The sequence below is a fragment of the Solanum verrucosum genome, unplaced genomic scaffold (assembly GCF_900185275.1).
Source record: "Solanum verrucosum unplaced genomic scaffold, falcon-dt-bn FXZP01000194.1, whole genome shotgun sequence".
NCBI lineage: Eukaryota > Viridiplantae > Streptophyta > Magnoliopsida > Solanales > Solanaceae > Solanum > Solanum verrucosum.
Window position 1 is genome coordinate 1,993,206 of NW_026020416.1, and position 17,520 is coordinate 2,010,725.

Sequence of the window (17,520 nt, forward strand, 5' to 3'; positions counted from 1 at the left end):
TTATCATTAGATTCCGATTTATGATCTTTTCTTTATTTGTTCTTCTACCTCTGTTGTCATACTACTAAATTCATTCCTTATAATTATTTCGTATTTATATAATATTTCCATGGTTGTAGTGGCTATTCCACCATCAATTTTTTTTATTTCTTAAAGTTGTTAAGATTTCACTTGTTAAATTTTATAACCATAATTTTACTGTTCTATAAGTGTTCTTTCTATGTATCCTGGTGCCTCTGCTATTACTATCTTGTTATCTATTAATTGTTTTGATATATATCCTATCCATAATTGGATTGTTTTATTTATATCTGCTACACAGTCTAAATCTAAAAAATCATGTTGTCCAGTTATTGGTTTAGGCGTCCATTTTCTACTTAATCTTTTATCCCATGTAGTTTTTTCTTTATCATATTGTTCATAATTTTCATTATAATATTTTGGATTAATATTTTTTGGGTTTTTTACTCCTGATGTGCTAGGTTTTTCGTCCATGTTTACGTCTTCTGTATTTACTTCTAAATTCTTTGTATTATCTATGTTTGCTAAAAGTTCCGTATATGTTTCGCTTGTTTCCGAATGTTGTTCTAGATCATCGTCATTTATTTCTTCAATTCTTATTTCGGGTAGATTATCTTGGTTATTTTCTTCTAATTCATTTCTAGTTGCAATTTTTCTTTAAATTTAATTATCTCATTTGTTAATTTTGTTTTTTGTTCTTTTTCTTTTTGTTTTATTTCATACATTTCTTTTAATATTGCTAGCTCTTTTTCTAGCTCTATTATTTTGGTATTTTTTACTTCTTCTAATTGTTGTACTTCCTTTTTTGCTTGTTGTTTTATTTTTTCAATTTCCGTTTTTCTATCTATTTCTTCATTTTCTTTTGTTATTCTTATCATAGCAGTTAAACTATCTTCTAGTTTTACCGTTTCTTTTTCTAACATTAAACTTATATTGTCACCTATTTTCTTATATCTTCTTCCTAGGTTAGAAAATATTATCTTTATTTTTAATCCGTCATAATTTTCATATGTTTTTTCATCTATTGCGTATTCTTCTTTATTCATTTATAAATTATGTTGTAGTTTATATTCTAAGTTATTTATTTGTATTTCTAGATATAAAATAGTTTTTCTTTGTGCTATTATAGATTTGTGACAAATTCCTGCGAATATATTATTGTTAAGTCTATTTTGCCTATGTTCTAATTCTTGTCGTTTTGCTATAATTATTTCATTAAGTTTTTGTCTATAGTCGTTATTCTTGTTATTCATTGTATTTTTAAGTATTGAATATATTTATATTCTATTTTAGATATATTATCTATTAATTGATTTAATTTTTCGTTATCAGTCTTTGTGATATTAAGTTGTTTATATTCCAGATATAATTTGTTTAATTTTCTTCTTATTTTTCTTAATTTTCTACTCGTATGTTTCTTACCGTGTTTCTTATTATCCATAGCTCTGATACCATTTTTCGTCTCTTACTGCAAAAAGGAAACTCAAGTTAAGGAGAAAACATAGCCATCATCAAGCAGTAATTCAACGACCTAACATATACTTTAACACGTGTGAATGGAGCACTTCAAAAATCTACAAATTCGATAAGAGCTAAAAATAGCATGAAAATATTTTTTCCCTACCATCATCTTTCCACCAAATGATAGAAGAGAGCAAAGATAAATGCTCGAACTCTTATTTCCACTTCAATCCCTGCAAAAAAATATTTTATTTCTCTCGACATTCAATAACTTGCCAAAAAAGCTTTAATAAAACAACAATACAGGTACACACATGCAAAAGTTAAATTAGAACGATAAAAGAACACACTGCAATGCAACATTATGCAGAAACACACAATAAGCAATTACATTTTGTTTTAATGTGTGACCATCTCACCTAATTAAAGCCTATGTTGTCAGAGAGACATTTAATTACTTAATTATGCTTCAAAACGTCAGTCATTGCAGACCTTTTTCATGGTCCAAGTTCATGGAAATTATTTTTTGATAATAATGGGTGACGGGGAGATTGGAATCCATGACCTCTTGTCTACTTCGATACCATGATGTAGCGTGTGATCATCTCATCTAAAGCTTAAGTTGTTAGAGAGAACACATATTTAATTACTTAGTTATGTTTCCACGCATTTGAAATTCCAAACATTGATTGAAGACAAATAGACTAAGAGCACTAAATGCAAACATTAAGGTATGCGGTTCTTTAGGCAATTTATAGGCATGAAATTTAGCTTGTTAAAATTTTAGAAGAGTGATTCTCTTCTAATCCCACAACATACGGATTCCTTGCTAGTTACTCTCCTCTCTAAATTTCAAGGGTTGCTCTTAGTTTTGATAGTCCTTTTCATCCGAGTACTGAAATTTTTGGCAAATTTGTAACTTTATTTTTGCCCTAATTTTGATTCTCTTCGAATTTTGACCAACATAAAAATGAAAACTTTGTAAACCTATATAACAAAACTTCAAATACATAAATAGGAACCCTATTTTCTTTTTCTCCTTTGCTTACTGCAGCTCTTTTCACTTCTATTCTTCATTAACATCAAAACTTCGTACACCCATTCAATGAAATATGAAAAACTGAAGAAAAAAAATATGAAACTTTAGCATCCATTCAACCAAATAACATAACAGTGAAAAAAATAACAAACAAATACCTTAGAATTGCAGCAACGAGTGTGAGAAAGTTGAAGATGAAGAAAGCTTTGAGCTTTGGTAGATTGAATGGATTTTGATAAAAGGGACGGAAGTGGGCATGGAAGACACCTATGACCCACGTGTAATGAAGTGGAATCAGGGAAATAAATATAATATGACAAAAATACCCTTATTTAATATGAATATGACTGGAAACATACATGTTGATACCCAATTCCACTCACACTACTATAGTAGAAATTTTAACATACTCAAAGGTCAAGGCATTATTTTATTAAATTGGATGTGAATGAAAAATAACAAGAAATGCTAAAATTTTGATTGAGAATGGAACAATTATATATTTCATTAGTTTTTTTTTTTTTTCTGAACCATATTTCATTCGTTTTAATTTGTTCATACTTCTTTTTTTTTAGTATGCTTCTAGGAAAATGTCTATTTTTTCGTTTTTGACAACTTTTTAATTCAAACTTTCCAGACATGCTTAAGATCACAAGATATTTTGATATATTTGACGTATTTTTAATTTATGCCTTTATGACCACATGATTCAAAAATTTGATATAATTTCTTAAATTCTATATTAAATTAAAATAATATATACAAATTGAAACGTAGAGAGAGTATTGATTTAAATCAATGTTTATCTAAAATTATATTTTTGAGCATAATAATTATAATTATGTAAGTTAATTAGGCAAAAAACAAAATAAAATTTGTGTTGACTAGGGAATTACTATTATCATCTTAGTGGGTGTCCTCTCCCCTTTCCATAGTTGGACTGGCGACTCCAAAAGATCTGTAAGCAGTTACTGATTTTCTTCTCTCTGGGTTTTGTTGGTCCCTTTATGCTTTCCCCTTCGCTCAAGTTATATACAAATACAGTGTAAAGTTTTCAAAAGATAGCAAAATTTGGGGATTTTTGTAACATTTTTTTACTTATTTTGATTTCATTGAGTTTTGACCATGAACTATATGGGACATTCTTTTGGTTAAATTAACTGACAATTTAAAGGAGTTTTTTGGCTGACATGTTGTATACTTACACTGGTAATTGGAAATTCTTGTTTGTTAAATGATTGACAAAGTTATCATAAGGAATCTTTTGCAAATATGTGCATAAAGTTTGGGTTTGTTTCAAATTTGGAACTTCCATTGTCGTTTAAAACTTTATGGATGAGTTTGTGGGGAGACAACTGATTGTTGTTAGTACTTTTTTTTAAAAAATTGTTAGTACTCTTTAGTATCATTATGCATTTTTTCTTTTCGCAATGCCTTGTTTCTTCCTGCAATTTAACTACTATTTTGTATTTGGTATGTTTCTGTATTATTGGGTTGATATGTGGTGCATGGACTTCTCATGTTTCAATTGCAGGATAAGTAGCAAATATTTGTAATAAATGTACGGAAGTGTAGTTAATCACAAGCTGCATGTCATCTTGACTTGACTCATGGCTCTTGATTCACAGGCATGGCTTGAGGAACATCCTAACAATATGATAATGCAAAATTCAGAAGGCTTTTGTTCATGTAATATCGGGACATTTGGTTCTGGTTTTGCCACTCACTTATGCTGAGAAGACATCACAGGACTTTGTAGTGTTTGCCGCTTTTGTGCATGAAAGTAAATAAGGGTAGCATGAGTGAGGGCCACTCTTCACAAGGCAATAGGACTAGGAAGACAGAGAGCCAAAGAGTGCACTACCATAAGGATGTCATGCGAGGGAGTGAGCTGTGGACTGATGGACTTATTTGTGCTTTCGAGTTTGTTAGAGGAGACAAGAAATTTGGACCAAAATCTTCTACCAAAAGTTTACCACCTGATGAAATAGATAATGAAATAGTTAAAAGGCCAGCGCGTGCTTATAGATTGGCAGAGGCTCCTGTTCAAAGAACCAACGGGAACAGTTTGCTGGATTCTACCTCTCTTGTTGAGTTGAGAGAACAAGAGATTTCTCCTGCGGATGGCAAGATGGATAACCAAAGCTCTCCTGGACAGAAGCTTTATAATTTGGAAAAAATTGGAGGGAGCCATTGGAGGCCTATTGGTTGGGCTAGGATTTCTGAACTTATCCAAACTGTTCAAGCAGATTTTGGATGGTCCACCCAGCAGTTTGATCTCATTGATGATGAAGATGATCTCACTGTTGCAGATTTAGCCGCTCCGTACTGGGAGCGTCCAGCTGGACCTATTTGGTGGTGCCATGTGACTGCTGGTCATCCTTCTGTAGATGCATGGCTCAGTTATGCCCCGTGGTTACATCCCGCAATTAGTGTTGCCTTAAGAGATGAAGGTCGGCTAATAAGTGAAAAGATGAAACACCTCTTGTATGAGGTAATCTTCTAAGCTTACTGTGTTAGATTTATTTTTGTTGATATCTTCACATTCTTGACAAGATTGACCTTTAGTAGTTTATTTTTTTCTTAACATGTGACGATATGCTTACATATATGTTCATGCTTTGTGTATGACACGTAGAGGTCTTCCTCTTTGAAACCAATGCACGGGACATGATAATTATTTGTAATATCCAGTTAAGCTACCTGACAAAATTTTGTATTCTGTATCTTGGACCATTGGTTATAGGAGAGTGATAAGTTCTGTTGCCATAAAACATTTTTGTTGCTATTGCAGGTGAACTAATCTTTCTTAATGACTAGTGGATTTCATTTGACAATTGTATATACTGATAAGAAAGTCAGTAATTTGATCTATGCTAAATCTGGCACCAATTTTATATCCAAGGCATTCATAATGTTATCTGTGGTAAATTAATAATCTTTGAAATGCGATTAAGGTGAATGATTATGTACTTTGATAAGTATACTGTTTGCATCTTCATTTCATCCTCGATATTGAAAATTGACTACTCCCCATCCCAATTTATGTGAAGGTGTCTGTTGGGCACAAAGCTTAAGAACGGAAGAAATATTTTTTGAAACTTGTGGTCTAAACCAAGGCACATATGTTTATGTGGCTTCAAACCATCTCGTTAAGGGTAAAGTGAAAAGTTTAAAGTTAAATTGTTACTAAATATAGAAAAATGACATTTTTTATAGGACTGACTAAAAAGAAAAGAGCGTCATATAAATTGTGATGGAGGGAGTATTACATATGGATTTTCTCAACCATTCAGTTGTGACTATTGTAATTAGTGATTGAGTTAACATGCATGTTTCTAACCATATTGGATATTATATTATTAACTAACTTCCCGTGACATTCCTTTTCAATTGTTGAAGTGTGTGACCATCTCACACTCCCCTCACGTGCAGGCCTGATTCTTTTTCATGGGCCAAGCACGTGGAATTCTTTTTACTTTGGGTGGCGGTGAGATTCGATCACAGGGCCTCTGCCTGCTCTGATACCTAGTTAAAGTATGTGACCATCTCATCTAAAAGCTTAAGCTGTTAGAGAGGGACACTTTTTATTATTTAATTATATTCTCAGTACGCCCTCTCACGCGCGGGCCTGATTCTTTTTTCAAGGCCAAGCACGTAATAAAATTAATTTAACAGTTTTAGTTTTAACTATTGGATTTGCATTAAGTAATATACCTAATAGAATTCAAAATTTCTTTTCTGCTTCATGCCTCTTCTTCTTGTCATTGTGAACTGAGGATGTAAAGAGATAATAATCTTTTTTCTGAAAACTGGATGTAAAGAGATAATAATCTCATTTGTATCAGTGACAACTGATTGCCTAATATCATAATATAAAAAGCTAAAATAAAAAGGATTGCTTCTTTCTGCTTTCAGAGATGAAGTCATATTGCCATTTTAACACAGGTTGGATTTTATTAGGTCCCAGTAAGGGTGGCGGAAGGGCTGTTATTTGAGCTGTTGGGCCAATCTGCTGGTGATCCATATATTGACGAAGATGACATCCCTGTTGTAATTCGTTCTTGGCAAGCACAGAACTTTTTAGTTACGGCTTTGCACGTGAAAGGATCAGCAGAAAACCTCAATGTTTTGGGTATCACAGAAGTTCAGGTCATCCTTTCTATAGATGCTAAACATTTCCCTTGCTCACGACTTTATATGTTGGTGCAATTGGTCATTTATGCTTGTTCAATTTTACATCCTTCTTATCTCAACTTGACTCTTCTGGTTTGTGGTTGCAGAAGTAGTTTGGATCTAACTCTTAACATTTTTGGCTACTTATATCTGTTGCTTTCTTCATTATAGGAACAACTTCTTGCTGGTGGCTATAATGCACCACGGACAGTACATGAAGTCATTGCGCATTTAGCTAGCCGCCTTGCTAGATGGGATGACAGGTAAGAGAACTGCTCTCTGATGCGAAATAGTTGAACCATCTGGCCTTAAAGAACCAGTGGTTGCAGGAAAAAGTTGAAGCCTAACTTCTCCAGATGCTTTTCTGCATTGTCCCAGCGACCAAAAATAGTCTTGTGTAGGAAGAAACTCATCAAAATTCTTAATGTATCAAGTATGCCTTTCACTTGTGGGCTGTTGCCCTTCCACTTGAGTCTGCGAAAGATCTCTGTCTGAGCCGATTCAACTTAGAGGGCAACTTCAGAAAACCTTGAAATGTGATGGTGCAAGATTCACCTTACAAATTTTGTTATCTTCTGCTCCCTCTGTTTCAATTTATGTGGCGGTGTTCGGATTCCAAAAGTAAAAAATGAGTATGTAAATTTTATTTTTAAAAACTTAAAGATTCTATGTCCAATTCATGGTCAAAATTAAGAAGTTCGATTCTCGAAATCTAAATTGTGACACATAAATTGGGATGAAGGGAGTAATAATTATGAGACTAGAATTATCATATTGCATGCCACAGTGAGAAACTTTCATTCATGTAAGGTCGGACGAGAAGTTTTTAACTCTAATAGGAGGAGTAATTGCTAGGTTCTTGTCACTATATGGCGTGTCATAAATGCAGTTAGCACCTTCAAGCTCATGAAACTAGAACTTGTTTGGTTGCACTCTGTTAAACATATAATGAAGTATAAAAGAAGGATATAATTAAGTAAATAATAGAGTGTTCTTTCTGACATCTTAAACTTTTAGATGAGATAGTCCCACTTCAACATACTCCTTTTAAGGTCCAATGGATATACTTGATTTCAGCTAACTTGACAATTTTATTTGCACTCCTGGTTATTACTTTTATTACTTCAGAAGTTCATATTCAATTAACGTTCTGTCTTCCTTCTGCTCTCTATTATGAAGAGAAGAGGAGCTTCTTCTGCTAGTAGCCACCTATTTTCTCTTGCCCCTTAGCCCTTAGACAAAAGCGGACCAATTTCCACCACCTTCACCTGAGCAGCATCATTATGTGACATTGTTACAACCTTGTAAGACCGCCTCATTTCATTTTTGTCATAACTGCCAATATTCCGTGGGGAAGTTTGCTCCAGTTCATTGGACTTCGCCAAAGGGTACACTTTGTTGCATTTGTCAGCCTGAGGACACTAAAAAGTGCATTTCAATCAATCTGGATGGATCTATCGCTGTTGTCTGCTTCACGTGTTACTCTTCGAACTCATAGTGGGCACTGAAGTGTTCAGTACCTGAAACTTTTCTTGGGGATGTGGGAGGAGTTCTAAGTGATGGGCGACACTGATGTTGGTCACTTTCAATGCATGTTTTACAAACTCTTGAATGATTAACTGCTCTATAAGGGTTCTAAGCATCAGAATGAAGAAACACCTTGACACCATAAAGTGGTTAATCCTAAATCTGTCCTTTTTTGTGCTTATGCATGTGAAGATTGTTTCGGAAATTGATATTTGGTGCAGCAGATGAAGTGGAATTGAAGTTTGTTAACAGGTTCAGGAATCTCATCTCATATTTTAGCTTCCTGGAAGTAATTGCTCTTTCATGTAGCATATTCTGCTATAAATAGATCTTCTTTGCTTATAATAGGAGGAACAAGGAAGATCTGAGTCTCTTAGTAATAATTCTCAACCAGGAAATCAGAAGATTATCAAGACAGGTCTATCTTGCTCCTTGAGTAAATTTTAATTTTTCAAATCTTTTCTAAATCAAATAGAGTGTATCAATCATAACTTAATTGCATATTTTATTGGTCATTTCTTGGTAAATACGCAATGAACTTTGAAGCATGCTTTTTGCTTGAATCATGAAAATTTCTCTCGAGTTGAGAAATATGACCTACTCTAGAATTTGATCTTGTTGTAGATAAATCACCTATGACAGTGTTGGACTTATAACTCAGTTGTATTCCCTTTAGAAGATAATATAAGAAGAGAAATGTGTCATCATAAGAAATCGTCAAACAAAAGAGGAAATTCTGTAGTTTTCAGAATTTCTGAACAATTGTTTTTAGTAAATTAACTCGAAGTAAATAGGGCCATTTATCCTTGTCGTTTTCATGTTTTATTGAGTGTTCAAGTCATACAAGCTGGTGTGTTCTTGAATGACACTGCTTATATGGTGTAAACACAGGTTATCAGAGTGAAATGGTCTCTTCATGCTAGGGAAGAGATTATTTTTGAACTTCAGCAGCATTTGAGAGGAAATACAACTAGAATTCTCCTTGAAGGAATAAGAAAGAGTACGAGGGAAATGATTGAAGAGCAAGAAGCAGTTCGTGGACGCTTATTTACTATTCAAGATGTCATGCAGAGCAATCTCCGTGCATGGTTGCAGGTTTGTTTGATGTTCAATAGACTAGGAGGATTCAACTTCATTCTAATACCAGATGATCAAACTTCATTTTACTAAAGACCCTTTCATAAGAGTTCTGTCAAAAATCTAATGTAATTTTTTGGCCCATCATTCCAATTTCTAGGATAAGAGCCTCAGAGTTTCTCATAATTTGGCTGTCTTTGGTGGATGTGGCCTTGTTCTTACAATCATCACCGGTCTTTTTGGAATCAATGTGGACGGGATCCCTGGAGCTCAAAACACACCATATGCGTTCGGTTTATTCTCAGTCCTCCTTGTTGTCCTAGGTGTCGTGCTTATTGCTGTTGGGTTGCTATACCTTGGTTTAAAAAGGCCTATCAATGAAGAACAGGTCGAAATTAGGAAACTCGAATTGCAGGAGCTGGTCAACATGTTCCAACATGAGGCTGAGACGCATGCACAGGTTCATAAGCATCTCTCTCGGCATAACTTGCCCCCAACAGCTGGTGATAAGTTCATTGAAGATGCAAATTATGTTCTTATGTAATGACTTCAACTGCCCTTGGAGCCATTCATTAGTAGGATAATCAAGACATCAATGGTCAACGACTGCAAATGTTCAACTTTATTGGTGCCCATTTAATTGTAAAATATCTTTCAATCCCTTCTTGTAAATCATGATGGGAATATCACTTAGCAGTTTTCTCTGCTACACTCTACTAGTCTTTTCTGGCGCTTTTTTCTGTCACGCCTCGACCCTGGGCTTAGGTGAGATTGCCATTTGATGTCATATCTTGCTAGGGCGAACCAACTAGCATAACATGATATAGAAAAGTAAGCGGAAAGCGATGAGAAGAGTTCAAACTATAATGTAAAGCCTTCAAAAAGAAATCCATTCATAAGAGTATTTAAAGAAAACTTCTCATAAAATAAAAGTTTGAGTTGAATGATACAGTGACATGAAGACCAAAGAAAAATTTCATCACTTCCTTGAAACTTCTAGACTCGTCTATCCGTGAAATCTTTAACATGACTGAATAAATTATTTATAGGGACAAGCCCTCCACCATAACCATAACATTAAATCAATTGAACAGACTAATTATGCTCCAAGAACAAATGGAACCCATTGGTATCTAAAATGTAGACCATCTTGAATATCAAAGTATGTATCATCTTTCATAAATCATTAACTTTTGTTGAGGAGTTTCTCAAATAACCAACATAACACTATTTGAGCTCATTAGTTCCCATCAATGTCTGATTTGCAGAAGTTTTGACCAAAATAAGCCATTGTTTAAATCAATTCACCAAAATAGTATGTTTTTAATTTTTTTTACGAAACTAGTATAAACGTAGTCCACAGTAACGTTTTATGCTTTATTTTATTTTAAAAAATTTAATGAGAAAAAGACGGACTGCTAACGGCGTTAAATAATAACACGTAACTGGGAATCACGTTTTAACTCTAATACGTTATTGGGAATAACGTTTTAAGCATATATCTTTTAATCCTACACTAGAATAAAAAACCCCCAATTTAGTTGTACTAATTACAGAAGAAAAAAAGGGGAGATTCACGGAAGACCTAAAAAAACCATCTTCTTTCTCCTAACCCACCTTCAGGTTGCAATTATGGTGATAAACAAAAAACCCATCTTCTTTCTCTTACAAAATTGATGCTTAATCTTTACTCGATTTGAAACCCTTTTGTTCTATACAAGAGATTTGAGAGTTTTGTTCGACTACTGAAGATTAGACACACTACAAGAGATTGGAGGTGAAACTTTCAAAAATTTGAAGGACGTCTGCAGATTTGCTTAAAAAAGGGTCAAAAACCTTTGAAAAAGAAGAAATTTTTTGTGATTGAGGTAATTTTGTCATACACTGATATAGTTTATCTTATAGTTGATGAATTTGTTGTTTACTTTTTGTTAAAAAATGACATTTTAGTTTCTGTTTTTTCCCCTTTTTATGAGAATAAGAAATTATATGTACTTGAAACTATTTGAGTGATGATATTCAATTTCCTCAACAGTTGCGACTCTTATAGAAAAGCTTATATTTTAATTGATATGATTGAAAATGTTCGTGGTAAAGCATTTGAGGAAAGTTTCTAAGTTACGTTACACTTGAGTTTGATTTTCTTTGTTAGTTTGGTTCATTATTTTAAAAATAATTACTTATGTATAGGTATTTCTTTTATGGCTGGTAATAATGCATACCAATTGGATCCCGGTCCACTTGATCCGTGTGTATTAACTGGACAACTCACTCATAGGTCACGAGATATATGGATAGGAAATGATAATATGATTTTGAACACAAGGAAATGTGATGGGAAGTTTTGGGACCTAGTAAATGAACATCCTATCCATCCACGAGTTCTAGATGTGATTAAATTATCCGGATTATATGGTGTTTATAGATCTCATAGGCCTGTTATAGATCGAAGTTTAATCACTGCACTAGTTGAAAGATGGCGTCCTGAGACTCATACATTCCACTTTAGGACGGGTGAGGCTACGATCACCTTACAGGACGTGGAGATATTGTATGGCTTACCCGTGAAAGGTAATCCAGTAGTTGGGTATGAGCCACAGAGGTCCGTAGTTGATTGGCAAAATATTTGTCAAAGATTATTAGGTTTTACTCCACACCCTCAAGACTTTAAACATAGTAGTCTTAAGGTCTCTGCGCTTAATGCACACTTGCGACTTCAGCCACGGTTGCCTGACTTGGCAACACAGGATATGGTCAACGAGAAGGCTAGGTGTTATATGTTTTGGATGATTGCTGGTTTAATGTTGGCAGACACATCTGGCGGTCTTTTAAAGCTTATGTACTTGCATATGCTGGAAGATATCACTGCAGTAGGGTCTTACAGTTGGGGTAGTGCAACCCTAGCATACTTGTATCGCTTTCTTTGTAAAGCCTCCCAAAGTACCCAAAATGAGATTGCTGGATTCCTACCACTACTTCAGGTATACCCAATAATTACACTTAGTCTTTATTGAAATTTTATCTAGTTTATAATTATCTATTATGTTTAGATTTGGGCATGGGAGAGAGTTACCGTCCTTAGGCCTCAAATTGTAGCACAAAGAGACGCGAGGAATATTTTCCCTGTTGGTTTACCTAGGGGTCCACATGCTGCTAGATGGTTTGCACATTTTAGTTGGACCGACACTACCAAACATGTGTTAAGAGTTTTCAGGGATGCGCTTGATTCCATGACAGAAGATCAAGTAAGATGTTGTATTAGTTTTCTCTTAACTTTCATATATATTGTAATTGTGAACACTTCTTTTTGTTATAGTTTATTTGGGAGCCATATTCTTCTGACATAATTGAGAGTCTTCCCGAATATTGCCGCTTTGGAAGAGATATATGGCGTGCTAGAGTTCCAATTTTTTGTTGGGATGTTGTGGAGGTTCATTTACCTGATCGAGTTATGAGGCAATTTGGATTGGTACAGGCGATACCATCTCCATTTCCATTTGACGCTACGCATTGTCACCATGATCGTCGAGGAAGACCAAACACAAATTGGGAGTTAGAGCATGCACAATGGTTGCATTTTTGGAACCATATTGACCAATATGTATGTAATGCACCAATCCTTCATGGATCACTTCAGTATGATGATCCCTACCTTATTTGGTTTAGACGTATTACTCGTTTTATCATTGGTAATCCTATTTCGAGTCCTCAACAACAACAAGGTTATGTGCCTAATGCGACGACATACGAAACAATGGTAAGTTTGATAACTTAATTTTTCTTTACTTTAACTTGTCCAGTTAGCATATTAAATTGGTACAATCTGGTTCATTAGCATTCTATCAAAGTTTGTATATCATATTTGTGGATTTGTGGATATAATTTGTCCAGTTAGCATATATATCAAAGTTTTCCTCATATGTTCTACTTGTACTTCATATTTGTGATTTGTGGATATGATTTCATTCTCTCCATGGTGTCCTAATTTACTGGTCTGCCACATTTTTTATAAAAATTGACTCAACATGTTAAAAATCTGATTCCCTTATTAATTTTGCATGGTTTACAAACTTGGTCAACTTGGCTAGCATGTTTCTTAATTAATTATTTTGGCCAGGCACGTCATATTCATTTGATGGTTAATAAAGCAATATCACTCGGTGATAATCCATCAATGGAGGAATTTTACGGATTTCGTGCAATGGTGCGGGATGAAGGATCTAATTGTTTGGCATATGTGCAAGAGGCAGATAGGATTCATGTGCAAGCTAACTATAGAAGAGATGAGCAAATGTCTGACCATTTGCATCCCCCTATTCGTCGGCGAGGAAAAGGTGGTGTTGCGGGTGGGAAGGTACGTGCTGTTGAGAGAGGTCGAGCGCCTATTGAAATGGGTGAAGATGATCAAGCCACACAAGATTTCCAAGCAGCCTCGGATTATGAACCAACAAACACTGAGATTATGCCATACATGACACCACAGACTTCACAAATTTCAAGGGATCCAAGTCTTACATCACTTGAAAATGTATTTGGTAGTAATCAACCTCAACATTTTGACAACGCCCCAAACTTTTCCTCATCGCATGTAGAAGGTAATGAGTTGAATGATTCTAACAATGAAGTGGATGGTGATGAGTTGGAGGATGCAAATCAAGGTGCAAGCCAAGGTGGTGAACCATCGGTGAAGAATAAGCGTAAAAATTTTCCTAAGCTTTGTGGGACTGGTACTTTAAAATCTTCACATTATTCTTTGACATAAGTGTTCCTTTCTAGTTGAATAATTGAAAATTTGTTCTTACTTTTCAGGGAGTCATCATCTTAATCAGCACGGCCAAAAGAAAAAAACAAAAGATAACAAAGTTTCTGTGTTAACAAAGAAAAAAGGCAAAGGATGAATCATGTGGTTCCAAGTAAGCTTATAATTCTTAGTCTTTCAATTGTTGCATCCGTATCGGATTCTTTATAAACTCGTTCTAAATGGATTGACCTTTGGAGGTCATGTAAGTGAATGGACTTTAAATGGATTTTATGTTGAACAATTGACCTGCTATATGTTATGTTTATGTTTATGTTTATGTTTATATCTATTGGCCTTTTGTATCCAGCACGTTAGGACAATTTTCTCCATAAATGGGACTGAAACATATAGTTAATTCAATATTGAAGTTACACCAGTTAAAACTCTAATAAAAGATTGTATATTTGTATTAGGTGGTATTAGAAAGATTGTATATTTGTATTAGGTGGTATTAGAAAGATTTTTTTTGTCTTTTCAGTCTCATTCAATTGTTTTTGTTGTCTGCATCACTTTGTTTCTCGGCTGGTTGTTTGAATCATGGATAAGCAATGCATTTCAGTTGTAATACCCCAGAATTTTCAGGCCTTATCAAAGTTAAACACAAGAATAAAAATGAGTTTCTTTTGATTTTTTTTTATTATTATTTGCCGTTCATTTTCATATCAAAATTGATCAATGCAGCGTCTAATCTTGAGTTAGTATTGATAAGATAACGTGGTTTAAGTGATCACTCTCGCTCACTGTTAGCCTAGTCATGATAGTGGTATGACTTGGGAAAACATTGAATATGAGGGATTGAGATGATCTTTCTAAGAGTTGTTTTCAGTAAAACCAAACTTACTCACTTGAGTTCATTTTCTCTGTTTTCTGGTAATGAGATAGTACCATTTTTCTCCAATGTCTTACTTGAAGTAGCCATGGTAAGCAAACAAGAGATGTTATCATTTTTGTCATTTTGGTACTTATTGATGACATTAGGAAGTTGTGAGTTGGCTGCAACACGCTGGAAACTTGGTGGTAACAGTCTGGACGGTAAGTTGTTGCTAAGGTGAAGATCCAATAAAGGTACTCCAAATTGAGCATGTCTGGCTCCCTGTATGCCTGCAGTGATGTTGTCAGATAAACAACAGAAAGGACTGCTGGACCTGAGGAGGTTGCCTGAAAAAAATGGTAACTGAAACATAGTTACTAATTGTGTCGATTTATTTTTTGGACATCCACTAACTAGTGCTTTGCATTTAGTTTTGTTCAGTGTGGTTTATAGATTGCATCTAATATTTTATTTTATTATTTCAGTTTAGTGATGCGGATCAAAAATGTGTGCCCATGGATAGAGTTTCACCAAGCAAACACTTATATATTACCTTTTTCACATTTGTTTGATGTGAAATCACTTGTTAAAGTTATAAACTTTACAATTTTAAGTGATCAAACATAGTTACTAATTGTGTCGATTTGTCATGAATTTAGATTTATGTTGTTCTGTAACTTGAATATTTTAAATGTAGTCTATGTTATAAAGGTAGTACTTACTAATATGCTCGTGGCATAGGTAATTGTGGCATTTTCTAAAACCACCCCAATTAATTTTGTGTGGGTCAAAAACTCCCACAAATCAATAAGAACCCCTCCACAAAATGACCTTTTTTTTGTAGTGACTTTAGTTTTTGAAATTCCAGCAAAGAACTTCATTTTGGTGGTTAATCTTTTTTCACTTTATTTTAATGGTGTTAAGTATTGTAGCAATATAATAGAAAGATAGATATAAAAATTTAATTATTATTTGCAATATGTTACAGTAGCTAACTCAAAGAAAATTATCATAACTAGACATTGACCCACAATTGGAATTAACACAATTACACTAATAAAAAACTATCCACTTAAACTTAATTACGATTTGGACATCGACGCCTATCATGTCCGGTTTGTCTACATAATCCACAAGCTCGCTCATATACTGCAGCACCACGATCCATCTCATTAGGTATTCTAGTTGTCCTTGACCGATTGAGACGACGATAGAATTCATTACTTTCCATTCTAAAATTAGGAGATGGCCAATACGCCTCATGACCAATTGGTGAGAAGGACCCAGAATATGTTGCAACATAATTCTCTACAGTGAAATGTTCACTAACAAAGTTTCTAGCTAGCCCTCCCATTCTATCAGTGACCTTCATGACATGTGAACATGGAAAATGCAAATTAACCCATTTTCCACAATCACATTTTCTTTCATTAAGTGAAACACAATGAGGATTACCACCATTACCATCAACCTGTATAGATTTAACCTCATATACCCCTGTGGGTATATTCCAATAAAAAACAAAGTGCCTTTTTGAACTTTCATAGTTCTTTTCCCACTTCATTTTGAACCTTTCGGTCCACAATTCATCTTGTTCTAAAAGTTGTTGCGCTTTTTGAGACCTAGGAGTGTACCGTTCAACAGTTTGCTCTAATGAAAGTCTAACCATAGCAGTGACTGGCAAGCCTCGTGCTTTTTTCAACACTCCATTGAACGACTCTGAAAGATTTGTTGTCAACACTCCCTATCTTTTTCCACCATCATGACTAACAGTCCATTTGTCCAAGGGGATTTCCATGAGATATTCATATGCTTCTTCATTTTCTTCTCTAATTTGCCAAATCAAGGATTCAAATTTTCTTACTTGATGGGCTGAAGCAGCCCTCCACATCAGCCTACTAAGATCCTTGTTTGGAAATCGAGATTGAAAGTTGCTCTTAAGATGCCTTATATAATATCGATGAAAGACTCGAGGCTCCTGAAATCGGCGTAACTCCTGTAAACTAGTCAAAATTCCTTTTGCCCTATCAGATATAACACAAATACCTTCTCTATCTTTTATCACATGTGCACTCAAATTCCTAAAAAACCATTTCCATGCCTCTTTCGATTCTTTGTCTACAATAGCAAACGCTAGAGGAAGAATGTTATCATTTCCATCAATTCCAACAGCAATCAATAATTTGATATCATATTTTCCATACATATGAGTTCCATCTACTGAAATAACAGGACGACATGTTCGAAATCCATCAATGCATGACTTGAAAGCCCAAAACACAAATTTAAAAGTTTTTACCTCTAATGAACTAATAGACTCTTCGTGTTTCCATTCCACAACTGTTCCATGGTTAAAGTGTTGAAAAGCTGCAAAAAATTTGGGTAGGTCACTAAACGATTTCTTAAAGTCACCATACACCAATTCAAACGCGCGTTGACGTCCAAGCCACGCTTTTCTATATGTTATTTGATGACCAAATTTTTCGTGAACCTTGGAAATGACATCTACCACCAAAACCTTAGGATTTTTTTGAATTTGATTTAGAATCAAAGATGCAATTAAATTGGTATTTAGGTTGGCATGACCACTAGAAAGCCCCTCAGTCT

The 17,520-nt window shown here is 34.5% G+C and overlaps 3 protein-coding genes across 4 annotated transcripts; all 3 read left to right on the forward strand.

Annotated features, from left to right (window-relative positions):
* The first annotated feature begins 3,406 nt into the window (after positions 1 to 3,406).
* Positions 3,407 to 10,046, forward strand: LOC125840884 (uncharacterized). Of its 2 annotated transcripts, XM_049519859.1 has the most exons (8): positions 3,407 to 3,481; positions 4,150 to 5,015; positions 6,485 to 6,673; positions 6,869 to 6,960; positions 8,417 to 8,476; positions 8,573 to 8,642; positions 9,116 to 9,319; positions 9,462 to 10,046. In XM_049519859.1, the coding sequence occupies exons 2-8, from the start codon at positions 4,299 to 4,301 to the stop codon at positions 9,843 to 9,845; spliced, it is 1,716 nt and encodes a 571-aa protein (XP_049375816.1). In that variant the 5' UTR covers positions 3,407 to 3,481; positions 4,150 to 4,298; the 3' UTR covers positions 9,846 to 10,046. The 2 variants fall into 2 exon arrangements, with proteins under 2 accessions (XP_049375816.1, XP_049375817.1); XM_049519860.1 differs by lacking the exon at positions 6,485 to 6,673 and having other exon boundaries at positions 3,443 to 3,481.
* Positions 10,047 to 11,501: 1,455 nt separating this feature from the next.
* On the forward strand, positions 11,502 to 12,994 carry LOC125840849 (serine/threonine-protein phosphatase 7 long form homolog). Its single transcript, XM_049519816.1, has 4 exons — positions 11,502 to 12,282; positions 12,352 to 12,546; positions 12,618 to 12,902; positions 12,968 to 12,994. Exons 1-4 carry the CDS (start codon positions 11,503 to 11,505, stop codon positions 12,992 to 12,994), a joined length of 1,287 nt encoding a protein of 428 aa, XP_049375773.1. The 5' UTR covers position 11,502.
* LOC125840901 (uncharacterized) lies at positions 12,844 to 14,214 on the forward strand. Its single transcript, XM_049519876.1, has 3 exons — positions 12,844 to 13,058; positions 13,419 to 14,028; positions 14,111 to 14,214. The coding sequence occupies exons 1-3, from the start codon at positions 13,056 to 13,058 to the stop codon at positions 14,197 to 14,199; spliced, it is 702 nt and encodes a 233-aa protein (XP_049375833.1). The 5' UTR covers positions 12,844 to 13,055; the 3' UTR covers positions 14,200 to 14,214.
* The last annotated feature ends 3,306 nt before the right edge of the window (positions 14,215 to 17,520 follow it).

Excerpts from the sequence above, each read along its gene's own strand:
- LOC125840849 (XM_049519816.1), top strand. The coding sequence starts at position 11,503 with ATGGCTGGTAATAATGCATACCAATTGGATCCCGGTCCACTTGATCCG. Across the intron at positions 12,283-12,351 it reads GATTCCTACCACTACTTCAG|ATTTGGGCATGGGAGAGAGT; the intron begins GTATACCCAATA and ends TATTATGTTTAG. Across the intron at positions 12,903-12,967 it reads GGAACCATATTGACCAATAT|ACGTATTACTCGTTTTATCA; the intron begins GTATGTAATGCA and ends TATTTGGTTTAG.
- LOC125840884 (XM_049519859.1), top strand. The coding sequence starts at position 4,299 with ATGAAAGTAAATAAGGGTAGCATGAGTGAGGGCCACTCTTCACAAGGC. Across the intron at positions 6,961-8,416 it reads CTTGCTAGATGGGATGACAG|ATTGTTTCGGAAATTGATAT; the intron begins GTAAGAGAACTG and ends ATGCATGTGAAG. Across the intron at positions 9,320-9,461 it reads ATCTCCGTGCATGGTTGCAG|GATAAGAGCCTCAGAGTTTC; the intron begins GTTTGTTTGATG and ends TCCAATTTCTAG.
- LOC125840901 (XM_049519876.1), top strand. Across the intron at positions 14,029-14,110 it reads TCCTAAGCTTTGTGGGACTG|GGAGTCATCATCTTAATCAG; the intron begins GTACTTTAAAAT and ends CTTACTTTTCAG.